The sequence below is a fragment of the Buteo buteo genome, chromosome 18, assembly GCF_964188355.1.
Source record: "Buteo buteo chromosome 18, bButBut1.hap1.1, whole genome shotgun sequence".
Classification (NCBI taxonomy): domain Eukaryota; kingdom Metazoa; phylum Chordata; class Aves; order Accipitriformes; family Accipitridae; genus Buteo; species Buteo buteo.
The window spans coordinates 6,059,426-6,082,327 of record NC_134188.1 but is presented as its reverse complement, the minus strand read 5'-3'; the positions used below and the strand labels follow the sequence as shown (position 1 = coordinate 6,082,327).

The 22,902-nt window shown below is 40.5% G+C and overlaps 1 protein-coding gene across 1 annotated transcript in view; it reads right to left on the bottom strand.

Annotated features, from left to right (window-relative positions):
* Nucleotides 1-21,295, bottom strand: part of ATP8A2 (ATPase phospholipid transporting 8A2) — a 306,672-nt gene extending 285,377 nt beyond the window's left edge. The window contains exons 1-5 of the mRNA XM_075050583.1: nt 20,875-21,295; nt 20,553-20,697; nt 5,961-6,060; nt 5,234-5,332; nt 4,331-4,376 (exon numbers count right to left, since the gene is read on the bottom strand). Of these exons, the coding sequence (XP_074906684.1) occupies nt 4,331-4,376; nt 5,234-5,332; nt 5,961-6,060; nt 20,553-20,697; nt 20,875-21,295 (811 nt within the window). The remainder of the gene's footprint in view (nt 1-4,330; nt 4,377-5,233; nt 5,333-5,960; nt 6,061-20,552; nt 20,698-20,874) is intronic.
* Between the last annotated feature and the right edge of the window lie 1,607 nt (nt 21,296-22,902).

Here is a 22,902-nt window from a genome sequence, read left to right as displayed (position 1 = left end):
TCATCATGGCTGGCTTAGAACCCAGTCAAGCTGAATCAACAAAAAAAGGATCATACATCTTAGACCTAAGACATAAGAATAGATAAGAGTAAGTGATTAACTTTAGAGTAAGATGAATTACTAAAACAGCCTGAGTGATTCTCAGAAATTCAAAGGTGATCTCTGACGTGTAAGAAGGTAAGTGACTATGGTGACTGGACACCTGCCTACGACCACCAACTTCAGAAGAACCAAGATGAGACAATAAGAATCAGTTGAGACAGGAAAATGTATTGGACTTTTGAAACCAGTGGAGAATAGAGAACTGAGAGGTCGTGGACGACCACCAAGAACTTCTCTTGACAAATCATCAATTGCATACTATTTTGTAAAATCGTATATATAGAAGGTGTTTGAGTTGTCCTTCGCCATTAACCGTGGTGGTGGCCCAACTCCGAGTTGTTAATAAAGCAAACCTAGTGAAACCCACGTTTGAAAATTCTTTAACAAAGGCTGAGGCTTAATCGTCAGACAGCCTCAAACTCCTACTGAAAAGCAGACATCAGCTTTGGCTGAAGGAGAATGAATCCTAAGTGCTGAAGTTCACATTAAAACAAAAGAGTTTGAAAACAAGGTACTGAAACAGGCCTTGGCTTCTGTAGCACCTAAGTCCTATACTGCTGTCTTAACACACTCATTGGTCATCTACTCTGGAACATGCTTTGCCACCCAGGTAGTTCTTATAGATGCTTCTATACATACTTAATACTACCCCAGCCTAAACAGTAAGGTCAAAAATTTATGCCCAGTCATTGCTGGGTAACCAAATCCAGTCCAGGTGTGAGCACACCAAGTATACCTAAACAAACACTTCAGTGAAAGCAGCTGCAGCCAGTTTTCAAAGATGTATGCTACACTTCTAACAACAGATGAAAATTGAAAAGACCAGCCCCCTACTTTTAATACAAACAATTTTCTCCTCAGTTCTAAGCAATTCACATATATAGCTCATTTGAAAACCATACCAAGTTCCCAAAAGACACAATTCTGCTGAATACAGCCTCAGCCCCCCCTAATCAGGTTAGGTCACTCTACAAACAGGAATGCAAGATTCTTCAGACCAAATCAAGCACAAGAAAGCTATTTCTTGATTCCTGTCCTCAGGCCGCACACTTTAGAGCGCTGAATCCTGAGATTTAATAATACAGTGGATGGATCACAGTGAAGTGCACAAAAAATGTGTGGGCAGCAGCAGAAGCACTGCTAGTGATGCATCTAAACTGCTGAGCTTCCACCCAAACAAGTTTATGCAGTTTAGGGGAAGAACAGTTTTGTTGCACCCTTTCCTTCCCTCTTCTAAGCTGTGCTTGAACTGAACTCTGCTTAATTCAGAACTCAGGAGAAAGCCTGAGCCCAGAATCTGATGTGAAAAAGCCATACCTTCAGCCTTAACTAAAAACCCAAACCCTCAGAGGAATTGCAACACTTAGCATATCCTGTGCCTTGCTTTAAACAGCTCCCTGTTGCAACAGAAAATTTTGGAGATGGTTCAGCACACAGTTCATTGTTGCACGTTCACAGGCAATGAAGGCATTTTGTAGCTTCAAGTGCCATGAACTTGGTCTTGTAGACAATTCACTTAAGAAAACAATTTAACTTCCATGCTTATCGAAATCAATTTAAGTATTGAAATTAATTAGTCAAGCAAGTTACTGAAGCTACTTTTTTTTTTAAACTCATAACCCCACGGTCAAAAGACAAAGCTTCCATTAGACATAAAACAGTTCAGAAATTTTGGGGCTACAATTTTGCACCTTCTGCTATGCTTAACCCAGTTTTATAGGAGTACTCCAAAGGACAGAAATGACTGTCTTCTCTAAAAGTTTTATAGGAGGGTGAAAATGATTAATTATTCATTGACAAAAGGTATTTGGTTAAAGTAACAAAGAACAAGTATCTAAAAAGACTGCTCCTACTCAAAAACAGGAGTTTCAATATAAACCTTCTACCTAAGACTTTCTAAGACTAAAAACCAGTGTATTGATGTTCTGGATCTAAGACTTAATGCTGTCACTCACACCTCAGTGTGTAGGGCCATTTAAAGTGCTGGTCCTGAACGACAAGCTTTTCCCATCAGTCTTGTGCAATAGCAGACAAGCACAGGGCTAGCAAACTATTAGAGTGCATCCCTTACAGTATTAAATGCTCGCAGCTTATTCTATCATTTGACAACAAGAGGATCAATACATCAGAAGAGTTATTACTGAGCTCTCTACATCCATGCAATATGCTGCTCAGGGGCTTCTCTTGGGATTACATTTAGTCTGATCCGGAGAGTCAATGTCATCTCGGTACACACCATGTGAAGCCATCCAAGACATGAAACACTGGCTCAGAGCCTAACACGCTCCAGTTCCTAACAGAGATGTACACTGCTCACCTGGAGCAGAACTTTCAATCTACTTTTCTCCAAAGGGATTTTAATTCCTACATACCAAAGCCACTCTGCAAAGCAAGCCAGTGTTTTCAATGGTAAATTTAATATAGGAAATGCGCTTTGAAGATACACTACTGCTCCAAAAAACTAAGCATGAATATAAAAGCAAAGCCTACATGCATGCTACTGAAGCAAGCATCTGGTCATTGCAGGCACTGGAGTTCAGAACATAGCCAAGCAGCCAGTACATGTCTATTTTTGAGTGAGTTGAACTGCTCTCTGTACTGACTGCTTCGACTAGACCTCACTTGACTATACGAGGAACCTAAAGACACATACAGAACCTAAATTTATTTCATCTTAATCCCACCTTGAAAATAAGTTAGCTTTTCATTCTCATAATACAAATCTCAAGAATGAGCCTCTTTAGCTTTCCTCTTAAGAAACATGAAGATACAGTTTTAAGTATTATTTTGAAAACTATTTTAGAGTATTCATACTAAAAAACCAAAACCTGAACTAAAATAATTTAAAGTGCTACTTAGCTCCATAAGAATACCTCGTGGTGTTTAAGGTTGTCTCTCCACAATTACTGTGATAAACTTCCCCTGAAGTGTTTGTTAGCACATGTTCTCTAACTACAAATGAATTAGAAGCACCTATATGACCTTTGAAAGAACAGTCTTTCACATTACCTATAACAAGGCCTGCTGTGCTACAGCCAGTTAATTGCTGATTTCTCATGACTAATAAATACAGTGTTCTTGCACTTGAAACATCTTCCCAGACTCTTGTAGCAAAATTACCTTGAACTGGTAAAGCAATGCTTTTTGATGTTCATTAATATACAGTCTCAATGATCAACTTAACTTCTCAAGGATGAAAGAAAAACAACTCATTGAAAATAGTCCCGCAAACATTATGCCTATTAACTGAAGGATGGAGCTAGCAGGTTGTTGCGTTCCCCTTGTCCTTTAAGGGTTTCTCTAGCTTTTTGACACTTAAACTAAATGTGTCTGGGAGGAAGGTGCTCTTTTCAGATGTCAAGTCCCTGTGTTTTCCATTTCACCTACAGATCTCCACAGAGCAGGAGGGGAGCTATCCAACAGAGGAATGCAGAGATCCCATGACTGCAGCACAGACTGATCATAGGGTAGCCTTCAATAAACAATTCCAATTTTCTGCACAGGTTCTCACTTAAGAGAGATGAAGAAAATGAATATGATGTCTTCAGGTATTCAGTACCAAGTAGTGTCAATATCTCAGGGATATATGTAGGCATTCAGAGAATATCATTGTTAAATTCTTTTACTGACACTTCAGGAAAGCAAATGCACAAAATCCTCAGAGTTGTTCTTATATTTTAAGGGCAGAAACAGTTACAAAAATGACTTAAAATTCCTTTGACACCAACTTTTAGTGTTTCAAGAGTTTGTTGGGCTTTTTTTGTTGGTTGGGCTTTGGGGGGGGGGGGCGTGTGTTTGTTTTGTGGGGTTTTTGTTCTCAGTGGGTTTTTTGTTTTGGTTTTTTTGGTTGAGGTTTGTTTTTTTGGGTTTTTTTTTTTTTTTTTTTTTTTTTTTTAGAATAATCAGGACAGAGTTTGGCAGGGGAGAAGACTGCTTGGTTTCCTTGGAGGAGCTCAGAACTGTTTAACTTCAGAAAACCTTTAAGTTACATGAACTTATAAATTCTAATAATCCCCCCCATGCCTCACCCTCAAGTGTCACACTACCAAATGTTTCAGACTGATGTGGATAAAGTAAAACCCTAACATATCAGTAACTACCTATTCCAAAAAGACATGCATTCCCCACCATCATGACTGTTTAAGCAACAGAATTATTCAAAAGTAAGTGTTCTGGTATTCACTATTTGCACTTCAAATATTTAAACTTAAAGACTGTTTAGTCTTACCTATTGTTTTCTTTTTATTCACTGCACTGTCTGCCTTATGCCTTTTCTGCAAGGAAACAAAACATTTCATTACACCTCATTACACTTCATTACACTTCAGTACAGATTCCAAAACCATTAGAGCTAGAAACATGACAAACTGCAAAATGATATACTGGGTCATTTTTGCCTTTGTTACATTTTTTTTAAAAAAGCCATACAGATCATCTAAATCCAAATGGTTTGTAAAAATACAATGTAACTTTAACGTGAGAGTCCCCATCTTGAAAGTCAGGCTCAAACCTGGATCATCAGCAAAAAAAACTTAAGTCTCCAAAACTAGTTTTTGGAAAGAAAAACAAAAGGAACAATGAGGAACAGTATATTTAGATGACAGCTGCACTACACATTCTATGTGCTGTTTGTTTAGACCGATTTCTAAATTATTTTATTCATCAGAACTTTGCAAAGCAGAAAGACCTCTTCATTTTAAACAGCATCCAAGCAAGCTAGTGCAGATTTTCCCCCAAATAGTTTGCTCTATGCTCAAGCTGCTTGCCACCCCCAGTCCGCCCCAGTTTTCTCAAGACCAATGAAAAGGCCACGTATCTGTCAGAACTCTACAGTGCCTTTTTAGCCAGGCCTTTCTATTAAAAGCACAAATAAACAAGTTTGAAGAGGTAGAAACAAGTTTCCTGACTTCTACTGCTTCCTTGTTCACCATCTATAACAAAAATGCTTGATTTATCTCCACATGCTACAGAAATTCTAGTCAAGTTCAGAGCTTTGAAAATCAAAAGGATATTTTGCTGCTGCTCAGCAATGACTCAATATTGACTTCATAGATGCATAGCTTTGTGGCATTTTGCAGCTTTTTTTGAAACACTTTGTCTTTAGCACAGCCTTCCCCATAATCATACTCACATAGTCTTCTATGATTTCTTTGATGCCAGCAACTGTTAAAATAAATAGCAATGGCACCAAGGTGGTATATCTTCCTGTTGGAGAGACATCTGGAATTTGCTGCAAACAGAGGAAAAAGAGATACCCATTTTATATTGGTATTTAAAATTAGTTTCTAGCAGATTTAGAACTTTAAGCAAAGCTCTCAGAAAAGAGAACGCAGAGTTTTCTAATTTGTGCCTGACTGACATCCAATTTCAGTGGGCAAAGTAGCCTAAGCTCTCAGTAGGTTTGAAGAAACTACTACCATAAAGTTAGAAGATAAAGTTGTTGTACATGTCTTATTCTATTTCTCCTCTCTTCACAAGAAAAGCATTCAAATGATGTAATTTACCTGGAAGCAGTGATAATCTGGACTATCTAAACAGTCAGCAGTTTCACAAGAATCCACACATGCTTTTCTCAGTATGGTCAATAGCTCCATATTTTACAGTACTACTTCTTGGTCTTACTAAGAATAAAAGTAGCTTGATTTTACAAACCACATTGAGAAGTCTCTAAGTTGCCTTCTAATTTCAATTGTAAAGTATATACAAAGAAGTACAGAAGTACTATACATCCACAGAAGTATAGAAGTATTGCTATTAAAATGTCTAAGGATTTCTTTGCAGTTAAGCATAACAACTGAAACAACTCTTACTGTATTACAATTCCATTTTACAATCAAGGCAAACCAATAAAACAATACCTGCAGTAAGGCAATGAAGAGGAAGAATGCATTTGCAGCTTTTCTTATCTGCTCATACAGGAATCGAGGTAGAAATGTCACCACACTGTACTTGGCTGTGCTGGAGGTTAGAAGATTTTTATTTTAGTACTCAATCGGAATATCACACAGGGATTATGACCAAAAAGTTTCAAGTAGGCTTCTAAAAGCCAGTGTTAGAAAGTGGTTCAAAGATGACACAGTAAAGACATATAGAATATGGAGGAAGTTGTCTGTGTTATGAGGAAGACCTGTACTGAACAAAAGAGGTATCACACAGACCCAGAAGTCTCACAGTCCCACTTTAATCACTGGTGCCTTTATTACTGGATTAACAATCAGATAGTCTACTATCCATCCAAACTTCAGCACCATGAACATGCAATCTCTCACCTCAGTTCCAAGCACTTGATCAAGTGCCTACCCCTCATCAAAACAAAGAATTTTAATGTTAAGGGAGGCAGAGCTGAATATGGGATAAATTAGAAATTCTGTGGTGCCATTTTAAAAATGCCTCATTTCCCAGTTCAGAACCACTCTACACTCAGTTATGAATAATCCTCTAGAACAAGACACACTTTTTCAGATGAATCTTTCTAGCTATTTTTCCTGAGTAGTTACAGTACTATTTCTTCCATCTTAAAACAAGAGTAAACTGCACTAACTAGTCTCAATAATCTATGTAATTTCTTGTCTTCCTCACATCAAAGCCATGACGAGCATGAATACAACTTCAGGAAAAAAAGTGTCCAAGATCACAAGGTGATTTAACCATTCAATTTTTAAATGAGCTGGATAAGCCACCTCCATGCTGTCAAGTTACCAAAACCAACCTAAAAGAGACTAATACCCTTGACCTTGCAAAGTCCTCACTCCCTGAACACATTAGGTACAACTCAGTCACCTACACGTCTTCTCGAGACAGTGCAAAGAAACTCCTCATGCTGCAGAACTTCTGAGCTGTACCAGTGACTGAGTCTATCCAGTAGCATGTAGTGTTCCATTAGATGAGAAAAAAATATTTTTAGAGCAGAAATAGCAACTCTGCCTTACTTCCCCCATTGAATTAGCACAGCATCTTCCCCCACTGTTAACTACCAGGCATCAGCCCAAGTTGGAGTTTTAATAACCACGCGCTTGCAGTTGTAGTTCAGGTGTCTTCCCTCAGACACTGAATGTAAGCTCTGCAAGAGTCAGACAACCTGTGACAGGAGTTTTGTTTGTCTGTTGGGGCATCATTTTGTTGAGCTGTGTTTTTTTGTTTGGTTGTTGGTTTGGTTTTGTTGTGGTTTGGGTTTTTTTTGTGGGGGTGTGTGGGGGTGGGGTGTTTAAGTCTTATATTTCCAAGGAACTGAGAACCCTGAGATATCCCTTACAAGGAAAAAAAAAAATTGTTTCCTGAAGCACTAATAACACAACTCTGAACACAGACAAGATGCTGTTTTACTGAAGTTTCCTAGAAGTGTCAAGAGCACCTTTCCATTAAGCCTGGTTCTCGATGTGAAATGCTTTTCTGGTTTTCTCCCTCCAATAAGCCTTCCAGATCAACTGAAATCCATGGCATTACTATTCACAGATCATGAAGAACTAGTATAATCAGATGTTTTATCTACAGGATCTGCCTTCTACAATGGACTGCTAGGCATAAAAATCTTACTACAATCTTGATCCACAAGCAGTTAAGTTCAATAGGGTTCTCTTATTATTTTTGTACGTACAAGGTTAAAGAACTGCATTCTCCAAGACCACTTACTTGCTTTAACCATTTTCTTCTCCCTCTCAGCGTCCCCATCCCCAACTCCAAGCCACCTAATGAGATAGTGCTCTATCTTCCAGAATCAAACAGTAACAAGATAGAACATGGTACAATTTGTTATACAAAGCTCTATTTTGGACACTAGAGCAGAATCAGTGGGGCAAGTTAAACAAAATGGTCAATTAAAGAACAATTAAGACCCCATCTTATCACCTAGTTTCCTCTTCAAGCAACTACAAACCACTACTAGGTTTGATGCCAATCAGTTATTACTTGAACTGAACTCTAAAAAAAGGTACCATGACAGCATTTCCAGTGCTACAGACTATAGACTTTCTATTGCTACTGCTGCATAGCAAAATCATGTATTCAAATACTCAACGCGGTATTTTACAGAAATTTCAAGGGGTCAGACTTCAACATAGTTATACCAACTAAGCCATTAGAGTGAAAACATGCATCCAGGTTTAAAGCATGTAACATAGTACATTTATTGTATAAATGAAGTTACTTCCTTGAAATGCTATTAATTTCTTCCAACTCTAAGTATTTTTTTTAAGCCACATTTGCTTGGTCTTATGTGTAATAACCTTCCTTTAATACAGAACATAATTAAACGCGTCTCAGAAGTACCTTGTGACTTAAAAAATACAGGTTAATCAAGTTAACAGTTTAGACCTACAAGTGAATTCCCCAAGCAATACTAATTAGAAACCAAGTATTAGCAGATTTTTTTTAGATCAAGATAGCATCCCCCTGGATACCACATTGCTATGACTACATCAAAGCAAGAATTTGTCTGAGTGCAATCAAGCTGAGACATTTATTAACAACATTCTACCATTTACCAACTTTATAGCTAACTGATCCAAACAATATGCTTACTCTAATCATCGTGTTAATACCAACACAATAAGGCTCTTTTGAATGAGCGTTATACATGCTAAGTCATGCCATGTATTTTGTTGCTTAAGTAACATGACAGATGCCTAGAGAAAATAGGTACAGTTCTAATTAGAGGGGCACATTAAGCTGTTACCATGCAGACCAGGAACAGTAATCATGTGTGTGTTTAAAAAGCAGGTGCATATTATTATTAAAAAAAAAGCTTCTTATGAAAAGCTAACTAATACTCTAAGCTGGGCAGGACTATTTGATTAATTTGGCTCTGAGGAACAGCTGCCTAAATGGCAAATACAATACTTAAAAATAAAAAAAGCTTTGTGCTCCCTGCCAACAGAGAGATGTATTGTAGGTGACTTGAGAATAATCAAAGCTCAGAAAGAAGTTAATGGTGATGACAGACAGGTAGAAAATTCAGGTAGCTCGCTCATAACACAATTTTGGTCACTAAAGATAAATACCTGCAAAGGTTAGCCCTCTGAAAAGCCCCAGACAGAGCCATCTTATCTTTAAAGAAGTGCCTTGTACCTAACTCCAAGAACGCCAGGTCTGCAACTCACAGAACAGGTTGTGCCAGGGGGAAGAGGGAAACACATGCAGGAAACCAAACAACAAACTGGTTTTTCCTTAAGCAACAGTTGTGTAGTTAAGCAAGGTTTTCATAGTTAACAAGTTCGATGTTTAAGCAGGCGTGCAAATATTAGAAGAGATGTCTTCTCTGTATCTGCAACTTAATTCATATAAGTCATGTTTCACATGACACCACTGTGCAAGTCAGGAGGAACACTACTAAACCCTGTTTAATACATGAATTTGGATACACATCAGTACAGCTAAAAGCATCTGCCCCACTGTTTCTAGGGCAGTGCAGAGATTTTTCTGAAAGCAATCACTGTATAATTTGAAAAAAGTTAGTGTCATTCACATACCTTAACTCAATACTGTGCTACTAGAGTACCAAGGATGAGTTATTTTGATAACATTCAAATGAAAAGTAGCAAATAGCATGCCAAGAAACAGTAGCAGTTTTCCAGTATAGTTCCTCCATTTATTAACATGGAATTTTTGCATTACGGGTCCCGTAGTTACCGTTTTCCCCATTTCCCCAAAACTTCCATAAAGTCAAGTTTTACTCTATTGAATCATCCTTGAAGAGGCAAAGACTGCCAATAATAGAGACAGAGAAGTTACTTCCTTGAGAAGTGTGTATGTGCTGGCAATGAGCAGCTGAACACAGCTCTACATCTTCTCAGTCAGCCATCTAAAGGACTTCCACCCCTTTCTTGAGAATTAATATTGACAGCTCTGAGATGAACTTCACCTTCAGGCTAATCATGATAAAGAAAACAGGACATGCTTGAGACACATATGGTCTCATTTCCAGGGGTGATAAGCACAACAAACTGTTCTTTCCTGGGCAGCATTCACCCACAGCTATCCATTCCACAGTTCACATACTTGAAATACTGTCAAATCCGAGAGCTAAAGAATGCGTACTACTTGATGTTAGTGCTTTTAACACACACCAATTCACAGGATCAATTACTAAGAAAGCCAGGCACAGACATCTGAACCACAGCAGAGGGGCTGGGTAATTACAGCAAATATTAAGGACTTGAAGCCTTCTCTCAAACAGGCTTTATTTCCATTAACACGTACAAAAGATCAGATGACCTGTAACAGAGAAGGAAGAAAAATTAATTAAAAACCAAGATGATCTGCTTGAATTAAGGGCTCAAGTACCATCTTCAGTGGAATAGTGCATGCGTGCTAAGGTCCTGCGGGCACATGACTTCTTTTAATGGCAAGATTGACATCAGCTTCAGACATTCTGCTGTAGCTCTCAACTTCAGAAGCACTATGAAGACAAGCTACCTCCAGTCACCACTGCTGCGAGAGGCACAGCAGCAAGCTTTACATATTTCAAGTGATACTTAACCACATTAACACAAAAACCAACAAACAATTATTAGACTGGGTACAGAGAAAGCTCATTCATAGGAGTATCTCATCAACCAACAACACTGCCATTCAGAACACTGGCTAGGCTGTTACAAATCCAAGTGTCACAAACAAGACTTTTAGCAGTTGCACGCAAATGACAGTGAAATATCATCTACCTCCTTGCACATATAGAAGATAGTGTATTTTCATCACATAACTCACTAAAGACATAAAAATCAACTGCTTACAAATTCTCCAAAGAACACATCATGAAGGCTTATAAGAAGCAATTAATATATGCCTATGCAATGATTATTGGTTGACTGGAAACTAGGTCCTAAACAACCAGTGTTGGTTTATTACAGCAGGCAGCAATTTCTGCCTGAACCAATGCAGTCCCCAATTTAATCAAAGATCCTCGCTCTGCCAGATGAATCCTTGAGACTAGTTGCTACAGAAGAAGACTCCAGCCAGAAAGGGTTTCACCACCCTGTATATGGCCTGTATGCTTCCATCAGCTAAGAAAAGCTTATCTGGTGCTTAAATACTCTGAACAGTTCGAGACAGACTCTGAGCTCAGGTCAGAAAAGGAGCATACAAGAAGCAAGACTGACTCTTGCACAGTAGAGTGCAAAACTTGAATCCTACAAGATATTATTGCTTAAAGCTTGCCAGAGCAAGGCAAAGAACCAAGAACCATCATGTTAGAATATCTGTCACCCAGCTCTGGAGCGACCATAGTCCAAGTGCCTGGTTTGTTTCCATCTTTTCCTGCACTCCCCTACAGTTTCTCTATAATTGCAATGACATCTAACACATACACGTTCATATATTGTCAGAAGATAAAACAAGTCTTAACTTTGTTTAAATGATGTTCTTCTGCCTAGCCAGCAAAATATCAGATCCTGAAAGATTTCCCAACAAGCTGCAATACTGTAGAAAAGGGATAAATCTGTTGTCCTAAATTATGCACACAATGAAACTGATTGGGAGTATTCAGATGTATTAGAATTAATCCATGTGAACTTTGGCAGAATACACTTCTAGCAGCTTCAAACTGCAGTCCCCAGTAACTTCTGAAAACTCTTACTAGTGGGACAGTTTTCATCTGAAGGTCCTCACCACTTCCCCACATGTTTCTTAGTACAAGGATTCCTTCATTTATAGGACGGGCTCCCACCAGAAGCAACTAAAGGCACCACTGTGTGTTTGGAAGACTTGTTCTTCCCCTCCTTTGTAACAGGAGGAGCTGATCACGTCTAGTATTTGAGCCCTCTTTTCTCAAATCATATGATTTGAGGAGAAAAAGATTGTTTCATACAGGTATAAAAGACTCAAGACATATCAAGCCAGCCTAACTCCCCTGCAGGTCGAGTTCCACCAGAACTTGTGGGTTTTGTCGGCCAGAATGGTTTGGGCCTGCTGTAATAAGACACTGAAGCTCTTCTGAAGAAGAGTTTACTTCAAGTTAAATTCAAGACCTCATACATAACTAAATTTAAAATAAACAAACAAAAAAAATGATAAGCAGACAGCTGTCAGCTAGACAACCCACCACCAAAGTTTAGGAGTGTTTTACACAAGGGGAAATCTAAATTAGCACAGACTTCTCAAATATATTCTTACATTATTATTTTATAGTAATGCACATCATTAGTGTCATGTCCTACACCAAAACCCAATAAAAAGGCAGGGTGGTAAGTGCAATTCATTGATTACTGTTGCTTCTGCTGGCAAGTAGTGTTATCTATCCTAACACACAAGTTCCATTTCAGGAGTAAGATGTTTAGGCTGACAAACCCAGCTTGGCTGAGCTATCTGCACTTCCTCAGAAGCTGCATCAGCAACAAGCTTATCTTCAAATCCTCGTTTTGGTTACCTTTGTACAGACCATTGTTAAAACTAAAGTACATGAAAATGGATTATGAACTGTTGTCTGCTGAAGCATGTCAGTCTTATTACTCTCTAGTTAGTAAGATCAACTCCTAACTGTGTAAGGATTTTTCAGAATTTCTAACCTACAGTATCTTGTGCCAAACCAACCCAGTATCAGCAGGACTTCTACCATACACTGGCAGTGAAAGACTGCAAAAACTCATGTAACTGATGTTGCCAAAGCAAGTATTACTTCCACTAGAAATGCCTCCTACAGTAGAGCTCATGACAATCTTAATACCAAACAGGCATTAGCACGACTGCTTATGCTCAGTTTAACTTAAAAACAAAACCTCGTGGTCACATTTAATACAAGTGATAGCACTTCTGCTTTCCAAATCCTGTACCCTGGAGGCTTTTCCTAAAGCATGCAAACAAAAAAGTTCTTTCCATTTGTTCTCTATTCATGCAAACCCTACAGAAAGGGGAACAGACTCCTGGCTATTTTTCAACAACAAATACATTAGACAAAGACTGTTTAGACACAGCACTAAAAGCTCTGTAGGCATGATGTTGTTTCAGCACACTCCAATATTGTCAGGTCATCACTGTAGAAATAGGCCCTTGCTTTTCAGTAGCCCTGCTGGCAAATACAACTCAACAGAACAGAGTTGACTAGAACAATTAACCTAGAAATACTACTGTCTAAAAAAGGAAGCTTAATATCACATTTAGTTACTGTGCAAACCCAAAATAGGCTTCACAGTAAACACACAGCATTGATATGAAGATGACTGAAAAAATATCAAAACAAGTCACATAAGATAGCTAGCTGTCTAAAAGCCCAAGTGCTAACTTCAGTTTTAAAGCCATTATTTAATTTCAAGTGTCACCACAACTTATGCAGCTATTGTTCTAGTGACAAGCAACAGGGTGGCAGAAGAAATGAATACTTATATTTCTCTCAAAACTGAACAAGCATCTTCACAGTCCACAAACTATATGAAAAGCAGTTGTTAAGAGTTCTTGAGCTCTATTTAGGTCAACTTAAAGAGAATTTCTTATTCTTCTACCCTTTTCCACAGGCCACCAGCAATCAGACAGTGAGGTCTGTAGCACTGAGCAGAAGGCTATACACACAACTGTAAACAGCAAAATACTTCAGAAAGTGTGATTTATTGTACACAACACCTCTAAGTCCTTAAAGACACCTGCTTTGATTCTACCCTCACTCAAACTACACAAGGAATCACCAAGAACATTGTCTCTTCTTTTTCACATATTTCTCTGGACAGAGATTACCAACAGTGGAGGAATAAGCAGAAATGCAGAGTCACAAGGGAATACACACTGCTGAATATGAGCCAATATTTATTCAACAAATATGTGGGGAAGCAGCTTTGTTTGCATGAAGTCAGACTGCATATAAGCTTTGGTTCCAGTGTCTGAAAGTCACTTAAATAGTGACTTTATCTAAAAAGGAGAAAAACTGGTTTAATTACCCTGCTGTTTTGCTACTGCAAATGTATGAAATCCATCACAAAGCCAAAAAAAACCCTAACCCAAGTTCAGTATGCCAGAGAGCTCAACATGCAGCAGGTGGAAGGGCACTAGAACTCTCACAAATTTTTTCACCCAGACATTTCATCTAGGCAAAATTCAACACTTAAACTGTCCAGGGACTCTGACCCTAGGAGCAGCCCACTAAGACCAAAGATGCAGCAACTTCAAATACATTGGCACAATCTGGAAACACAATATCAACAGCAGGCATAAAATACCAGCAAGTTCTAATGGCTAAAAGAATCTTTCTATAGCTGTACCCAAGCCTTTTTCATTGTGATAGATTACAGTATCAGTAACAGCTGCACTGCAGGAAAATTAAGGTTTTGCTTATTTACAAGATGTAAACGTATTTCTTCTCAGTTAAGAACTTTATCTACCTACAACTGAAAAGAGTTGGAGGATTAGTTTAATACACGATTAGACTTGTAACATTCAGAATTGTTCTTTGAAGAATTCCAAAATGCTTTTCTGCAGTCAGGAAGCGATCTGTTCACATGACAACAAAAGAGATTTCCAAATGTAACACAACCACTAGTACAAATAGCCACACTGTCTGAACTCCACCAAGGAAAAAAACCAAACACAAGTAGGGACAGTTTTACCTAAAGAGCAAAGGTACATTTTAGTGCAAGAGGAATACCGGTCTACAGTGTTAAGTGCAGATAAGCGTACTTGCGCATAGCAGACTACCATTCACATTTTCAACTGCAGATTATAACGAACACTACTGGGGATATTCATGTTACTAGGGTCAATACTAACTGGCTAGTGATACGAGCAACGGCTATTTCAGCAGCAGCGACTTACTACGCACCAGTGAGAACCTCCCCACACATTCAAGAAAGCATTAACATCTCTAAACCACAAATGACTTCTACAGTACCTATTTACAAGCCAAAAAAGCAATGCACTTAGCTTCATTTAAATGCAACATACAGCTGAATTCAGACTGTACCTACGATTTGGTCACCGGCAAGCATCCTGCAGACACTGATGGGACAGTCTGGGACTACAGATACAAACAGCCTGTTTAAGGACTTGTGGTGCTACTAGAAGCCTTGTTAGAGCCTTCAGTGGTAAATTCCTGGTGGTGGTGCATCTGTCTTATGAAACAAGAAATTAGTACTCACCAGTTTGCTTGAGTTTTAGGATCCTGTACAGTTTAAAAGTGAACAATGAAGGCTTTCTGCTCATTATCTTTTCTAGCAGAATTTAACTTTTGCCTGTATGGAAGACCGGTCTCTATTTTGTGGATATTAGAATGCATCTTTTGGGACATCCCTAATAGACCAAGCCACCAAGTTCTGTTCTGATGAAAAGCTTTTCAACAAGAACATTAAAAGTATACAAGTAGAATTTTGCCCTTCTTGACTGCTGCTCTGCCCCTGACCTCCCACTCAAGCCACATACTGAGGCTGAACTTGGGAGTCCTGATTCAGATGCAAGTCAGACTTGCACCAGGACGCACTACCAGGCCTTGAACATAAGAATATTATATAGAGCAACAGTTACAACAGCAACTGCAATGTACTTCAAAAATCTGGAGACAATTACTGATGTCCTTAAAGTTATTTCAGCACTTTTGTGCTTCCTGGATCAAGAAACCAGAAGTCCCAACTACTTCTGCATCAACATTAACACATGCAGCAAGTGAGGGGCTCAAATCACTTAACTGGTGATTTTTACTCCCTGCACTGGAAGAAAGTTTCAGTACAGTACTGTTATACATTCGGTATAAGCCACTGATGTCAGAGTGGATTCCTCTATTAATAAGAAACATCAAGGAATTTTATTTACATGAAAGCCAGATCTGTAGAACATTCTCGCTTTAAGCAAAATAAACCAGTCTCCACTGAGTATATATTTGGAAAAGTATTCATGCCATTGGTTTGGCAATCTCAGAAATATTGACACAGCATTCAAACCCCTATCATCACACCCCACCTGTATCTCTGTTTTTACAAGGCAATAGGCAAGTTTGTTTTCAAACTATAAAATAAAGACTTCTGAGTCACCTCCCTCACCATTCAGGTAATCACATAAATCGAACTTGTAAGAAAGAGCTAGGGTTTAAGCACTCAGGCAAACTCAGGTAGCAAAAAAACCATTTCAAGTCAAAACCACCAGACAAGCTGGCACTTCCGCTAAACAGTTATCTTCACGCTGTGCTGATCCACTACATAACAAGTGTACAAACTACCATAATTGCTCACATTGAATCAAGTCAACAGTAGAAGAGTTAGAGGCTGAAAACATTAATGATCCATAACATTTTGTGTTTCACACCTGAGGTAGAAGTAAAATCCAGTATTTTAAAGAAGTGCAAAGAAAGCCTTTTCTCACAGCACCTTGGAAGGAAGGGCTAAAAAAACCCCAACAATATCTATCTATCTATATATATATGCTGGCTGGGGTCTCTGTAGAAGCTTCACTACCATCCCATACTGTCTGTAGCCAGGGATGTCTTAAACCTGATGACTGTTAGTAGACTTCAATCCCCAAATGTAGAATGCCCGAGAGTAGATTATAACTATTGACTTTAAGTGGCATAGAGCTGTGTACAGAGTGGCTGGAAGTTTTCAGGACATTAAGTTCAGTAAGAAATGTAACATTTAAGTACAGAAATGCCCCTATTAGACACATATTTAAGTATATTGAACAAGTCAAAATAAGTACTAGTTAGCTTTCATAAAAGCAAACATACTTAATACCACAACTAGAGCTGTGTTGGACAAAGTAATTGTATTTGTTCCATTTCTACATATTTCAAAGCTTCTAAAATGCTTCAGCTGAAAATGGAACATCATTTACCTTCTATTAAAAGTCCGAAGAGTTACACACACACAAAGTTTTTCAAACAACATAGCAGGGATGAAAACAGCTTCTAATACAGATAAAAGAGAGACGTTCCTACAGAACAAATCACTGCTGCTGCAGTGTAATAAAGAATGGTGACAGCCATATATATGCACATGTAAAGGACAAAGCTAAACCCAGCCTACAACAAAGTTTTACAGCACTAGGTTTTGAAATAGTTTGCAACAAAGTTTGAAGAGGGAAAAAAAACCAAAACAAAACACCTTAGCCATTGCTCTACCAAGTTCTCAGTCTCACTTACTCCAGAAAGCCTGGGGAAAGAGAAAACAATTCTTCCTTCTGCATCCTCACACTTTAAGACTTTTGGAAGTGTTAGTGTCACCTTGCCATCCACTTAGCTTTTGCAATAGCACTACATACTGTCCTGGTTTCAGCTGGGATAAAGTTAATTTTCTTCCTAGTAACTAGTAGAGTACTATTATAGGACAAGAGGAAATGGCCTCACATTGTGCCAGGGAAAGTTTAGATTGGGTATTAGAAAAAAATTCTTTACTGAAAGCGTTGTCAGGCATTGGAACAGGCTGCCCAGGGAAGTGGTGGAGTCGTCATCCCTGGAGGTGTTCAAAAACACATAGGTGTGGCAATTCAAGACATGGTTTAGTGGGCATGGTGGTGTTGGGTTGATGGTTGGACTCGATCTCAAAGGTCTTTTCCAACCTAAACGGTTCTATGATTCTATGTTTTGGGTTCAGTATGAGAAGAAAGCTGATAACACACTGGTGTTTTCAGTTGTTGCTAATTAAGTGTTTATACTAAGTCAAGGATTGTTCAGCTTCTCATGCCCAGCCAGCAAGAAGGCTGGAAGGGCACAAGAAGTTGGGAGGGGACACAGCCAGGACAGCCGATCCAAACTGGCCAAAGGGATATTCCACACCAGGTGACATCATGCCCAGTATATAAACTGGGGGGACCTGGCCTGGGGGGTGGATCACTGCTCAGCAACTAACTGGGCATCAGTCATCGGGTGGCAAGCAATTGCATTGTGCATCACTTGTTTTGTATATTCCAATTCTATTATTATTGTCATTTTATTATTGTTATTACTGTCTGTATTAGTTTCTTCCTTTCTGTTCCATTAAACTGTTCTTATCTCAACCCACAAGTTTTACCTTTTTCCTTCCAATTGTCTCCCCCATCCCACTGGGTGGGGGGAAGTGAGTGAGCAGCTGTGTAGTGCTTAGCTGCTGGCTGGGGTTAAACCACGACAAAACTATTTAGATGTGGTATTAGGGAATAATCAATTTTGCTTAACTTGGCCAAAACTAAACAACATTGGTACTTACCACTTTTTTCCTTTTGCTCCCACAAACAAACATAAGAACTCACTTTTAACAGTGCCTCTCTCCCCCAAAAAGTTAAAAAGCTCAAGATGCTTAGAACATCCTAAATGAAAAGCCATACCACTGACCTACCTTCCCCCAGCCCTGCACCTCCATTTCTTGCTGTATTTTGCTTAGTTTTGAGCAAGGTATTCCACACTACCCCTTCATTTGGAAGACTTCCTATGAGCATTCACAAATTCCCACCATCGTTCAGAGAATCCTTGATGACTACCAAAAAGGTGACAGTCAGAGATCACATGATTTACAACAACCTTTTCTATTATCTCCTTCAGTTTAATTTTTCCATAAGCCCTTACGTACAGATGTTTATCCTCTTACACAGGACCCTGTACTGTGGTACACCGATGTTTTGTATGGAGACAATACATCTTCAAATCCAATGGCACTGAGAAATCCAGAAGCTGAACGCAGTAAGTAAGAAAGTCCAAGGGCAATACAAAACTGTAGTTCCTCAAGACAAACTCCAATACACATAAGCAAGCGAGTAAATAAACCACCACTCGTACTCCACACAAGGCACCCTTACTCATGTTATGAGCTTGAGTCACCTTTACCTTCATTTCCACTGGGCTCAGGGAAGAAAGCTAATCCAGAGGCTGGAGAGAGCACAGACAAAGCCCGTCACTCTTTTAAGAGTCAGAGAGATCAAAGCTTTCTTATTGAGCAGCAGCAAGTTATTATAAAGTAAACTTAATTTCCAAGTGACACTACGGAGCTAAGATCCCTAATCAGCCAATGCAAACATCTCTACTTTCCCACAACACTACCTGCATTTTGTCCTATCCCTCACATACCAATATTCCTCATGACTCAAGTTGCCCTTGTCAGGAGGCAAAGCTGCAAAAAGCTATTGAAAAAACTTTCACAGCTACCAGGGCATGGCTTCCAGACAGTGAGTTGGACACAACAGCTCTCAGGTGTTGGTAATAGCACTATCAGAACAAGTTCTTGGTAGCAGAGCCACACACTACTTTTCTACAAGATTAAGCCAGATGAGAACAGAATCCCTTCTGGAAAACCTAAACTACCACTTCTGCCAACCCTCTATTGCCTGCTTTTCCTTCTGTACAGCAGGGAAAGTACAAGTATTCTATCCATAGAAAACGGTCAAACTCAGCTCATAATTAGTCACAAAAAAACAAAAATAAAGTGAGAAAACATCCAGTGTTTCTGCCCACATAAAAAAAGCAAGACACTAAGCAAATCTGTCATTTTAACTGCTCCTAAACCATACAATTTCCTAGACAAGTATATAATAAGTCAAAGTTGAGGAGAAAATCCTGTATGAATAAGTTGCTGTGCTACCTGGAACACCAGCATGCTTCCAGAGGATATTCTTAGAATTGCCCTTGATAATACACACAATAAACCAGCTAATGGAAATCATTATTTCAGGCAAATATAAAAATTCCTCTATTTTCATAAAGGCACTCATCATGTAAACCATTCTTTGAACAACCACCCAAACATTTGCATTAACAGAAGCCTGCTAAATAACACTCCTCCTTAGTCATGACAAGAGCCATCTGTTCACCTAGCTAACCCCAGGCAAGCGTGGCAAGCACTGCCACAACTTGCTTATGTTATTCATCCTCATACTCCGTGTTTCAGTGCACGTTATTTGTGTTTCCAAACTGCAACAGCACGGCATTAATCATACAGTAGAAGTCTTAAAACACACCCCCTTCCAATGAAAGGCTCCAAATGCCGAAGAAAATTCCCTCTGGTCTTCAATTAAAAACCACAAGTGGACCGTAGCCTTGTATACACAGGGATGTGAGTTTGTAAACTCTGTAGTATCCTTGTGCTGTTGGACTTTTTCTTTTCATCCTTCCTATTCTGTACTTCTATTATACTTAGTCTAGTTATTCTTACAGCTGGATGCTACTTTTTAAGAGAACCCTCCATGGAGTTTACGTAGCGGCTTCTATCCAAATCCCACACTAAATTTTCATGGGTTAGCCCTTGTGTCCAGGAGTGCTAGATGAGGTCCTGTTATCCCAAACCTCAGTGGCCCTACTGAAGCAAAGGCTTTTTGATGCCTCTTACCCGTGCAGCTCTACGAGCCCCCTGCTCTCGCTACCCTTGAAACAAGAAGTTCACCCCTTGCTGCTGCCGGATCCCTCCCTCCTCCCCGACTCTCCCCTGCCCCGCTACCCAGACCCCGGTGCCCACCGCAGCCAAAACAACCGGCTGCCTCGGCAGAGACTCGACTTACTGTGGTGAAAGCAGGTCTGGGCAGGGGCACGGACCGGAGCCCCCCCCCCGCGGCTGCCGCCTGGAAGGGGAGAAGCGGGGATTGCTCCGTACCTGACCCAGTTGTCGCGGAACTTGCTCTGCTGGGGCTGGTTCAAGTAAATGGTGCGGGCTGGTGCCTCGTCCAGATCCGCCGAGGACGTGGCTCCGGACATCTCATCATCCGCCTTCTTGTAGCCCGAGGGGGAACAGACAGGTCCTGCGGGGAGAGCGCAGAGGGGAGCCGGTCAGCCAGGGGCCGCGCTCACCGAAGGGCCCGCACCCGCCGCAGCCGGCCCGGCGGCTCCCGGCGGGGCCGCGCCGCGGGGAAGGGAAGGGCCAGGGCCGGCGGCGGGCGGCGAACGGCGACCAGGAGCGCGCCCTCCGCCCCGTTTACCACAGCGGCGGCTGGTAAATAACGGCCGGCCGGGCCCGCCCGCTGCCAGCGGCGAGAGCGCCGGGGCCCGCGGGGAGGGGCGCAGACCCCGCCCCGCCCCCGCAGCGCTACCGCTACCGGGCGGGCTGAGGGGCCGGTGCTCCCCCCCCGCCGCGCCCGGGATTCCCCGCTTCCAAGCTTTGCGGGCTGCGGTGTGGGACAGCCCACTGGGTGAAGCGGGGGACACACACACACACACGACTGTAACGCCCACCGGGCAGCGCCGCGGGGCTCCGTTCAGCTCCTCGGTGCTGCCCACCCGCACGGCCCAGCCTAAAGCCAAGATCCACGGAGCAAGGTAGCCCTGGCCTGGCCTCGCCACGGGCACGGCGAGTTCCGTGGCTGCTGGGCAAGCTGCCTGCCGCAGTTCCCCGCCGAGCATCCCGGGCACGGCTGGGGCTGGCTGGAGAGGGTTTGTACCCGAAGGTAAGACTCGGTTTTACACTGAAAACAGCAAAAATAAACTTTTTGCTTTACGCCTACGGCTTCAAAGATGAAACGTGAAAGTCATTTTCATCTCCGGCTGGGCTGGAGTGAATCGAGTTCTATGAAGCATTGCTTCGCTTTGCATTAAAAGAAAGCCAAAATGGAAAGGAGCTGGCTATTCCTTCCATCAAGCCTCAACATATTACCAAAGTTGAAGACAGATTTATTGCTTTCCCCTTCCATTCTGAGCCATGGAGATACTTTACATCACTTGAGCTGTAAATATATTAGAAAAGAATATCAGTTTATGAAATAAGCCATGGATTTACAAGCTAGCACAGGTGGCTCTAGACAAGAATAAGACATCTTGTTTTGTAAGAGTCTAGTAAATACATTATTTTGGGGGTTTTTGGAAAGTCCATTCAAATATTAACATTGAGAAACTGCTACGGTAAAGCCAAATCCAGCAGCTATTTCTGATTTCTGTACAAAGCTAAGGTCGTACTGCAACAAACTGATCTGATCAGACCGTGAGTGGCTAAAAGGGACTCTCTCAGTGAACAGAGGAGAGCCCCCCGAAATTACGTCCTTCTTCACTACGGCTTGAGGGAAAAACTTCAGTCCTAATACAACCTTCAATATATTGAACACTTACGTTCTCACACACTATCAGCACTTGTCCTTTTAAATAGACTACAGGTCTAAGCTAACATCCTACCCTTTCATCCCAGACTTTCCCAACGACTGGTTCTTTATCACTAGTGCAAACAGGCTCTGTATCCTCTAGACGTTAGCCACTGGAGGGCAACATTACCCATTCATCTTACAACATGGTCCGGTGTACAAAAAAAGCCAAACAACTTTGCCATGCTAGTAGCTGGCCAATAAAGCTAATGTAATTAACAAACTAACATGCTTTCAACAGCACCACCACTTGCCCAAGGCAAGTGGTGCACATTGTGAATTCATACTTTGGAGACGTTAAGCTGAACTTGTAAGTGTGAGGCTAATGAATTGATTTTCTTTCATTTCAGTCAACACTAATTCAGACAACAAAAATAGCCAACTTGATACTATCTACTTTGTGTAAAAGGACTAAATTTAGGAAGTGAAATATGTAAGACTACACATTATGCAAGACTATGCCATTATAATACTATATTAGGTTACTCAGCCTGAAGAAGCTTGCCCCAACACAGGGGACCGCTCAACCTTGCTGAGTGGTTATTTTCCCCTTCAGAACAACAGAGCTAAGAGCACTACTGGATACTTGCTGTTCTTTCCCATTGATTTCATGTTGTGTAACTGCAAAGCAGATCAAACAACAGTACTCTTAAGAGCATTAAGTGCAAGGAAGCAGCTTTCATCTGTTTTCATAGTCAAGCTCCAGAACAGAAGTGCAATTATTCTAGAACAAACATGCTGTAAAAATTGTTTTTTCAAAGACCTTTTTTGTTTCACTTTCTCATAACTCCCTCGGATGCTTGAAATCCTCCTGCTGACTAGTTCTCTTCACTGCCAAGTATCATGAAGCTGCCCCACAACTTTAAGGATTCACTGAGT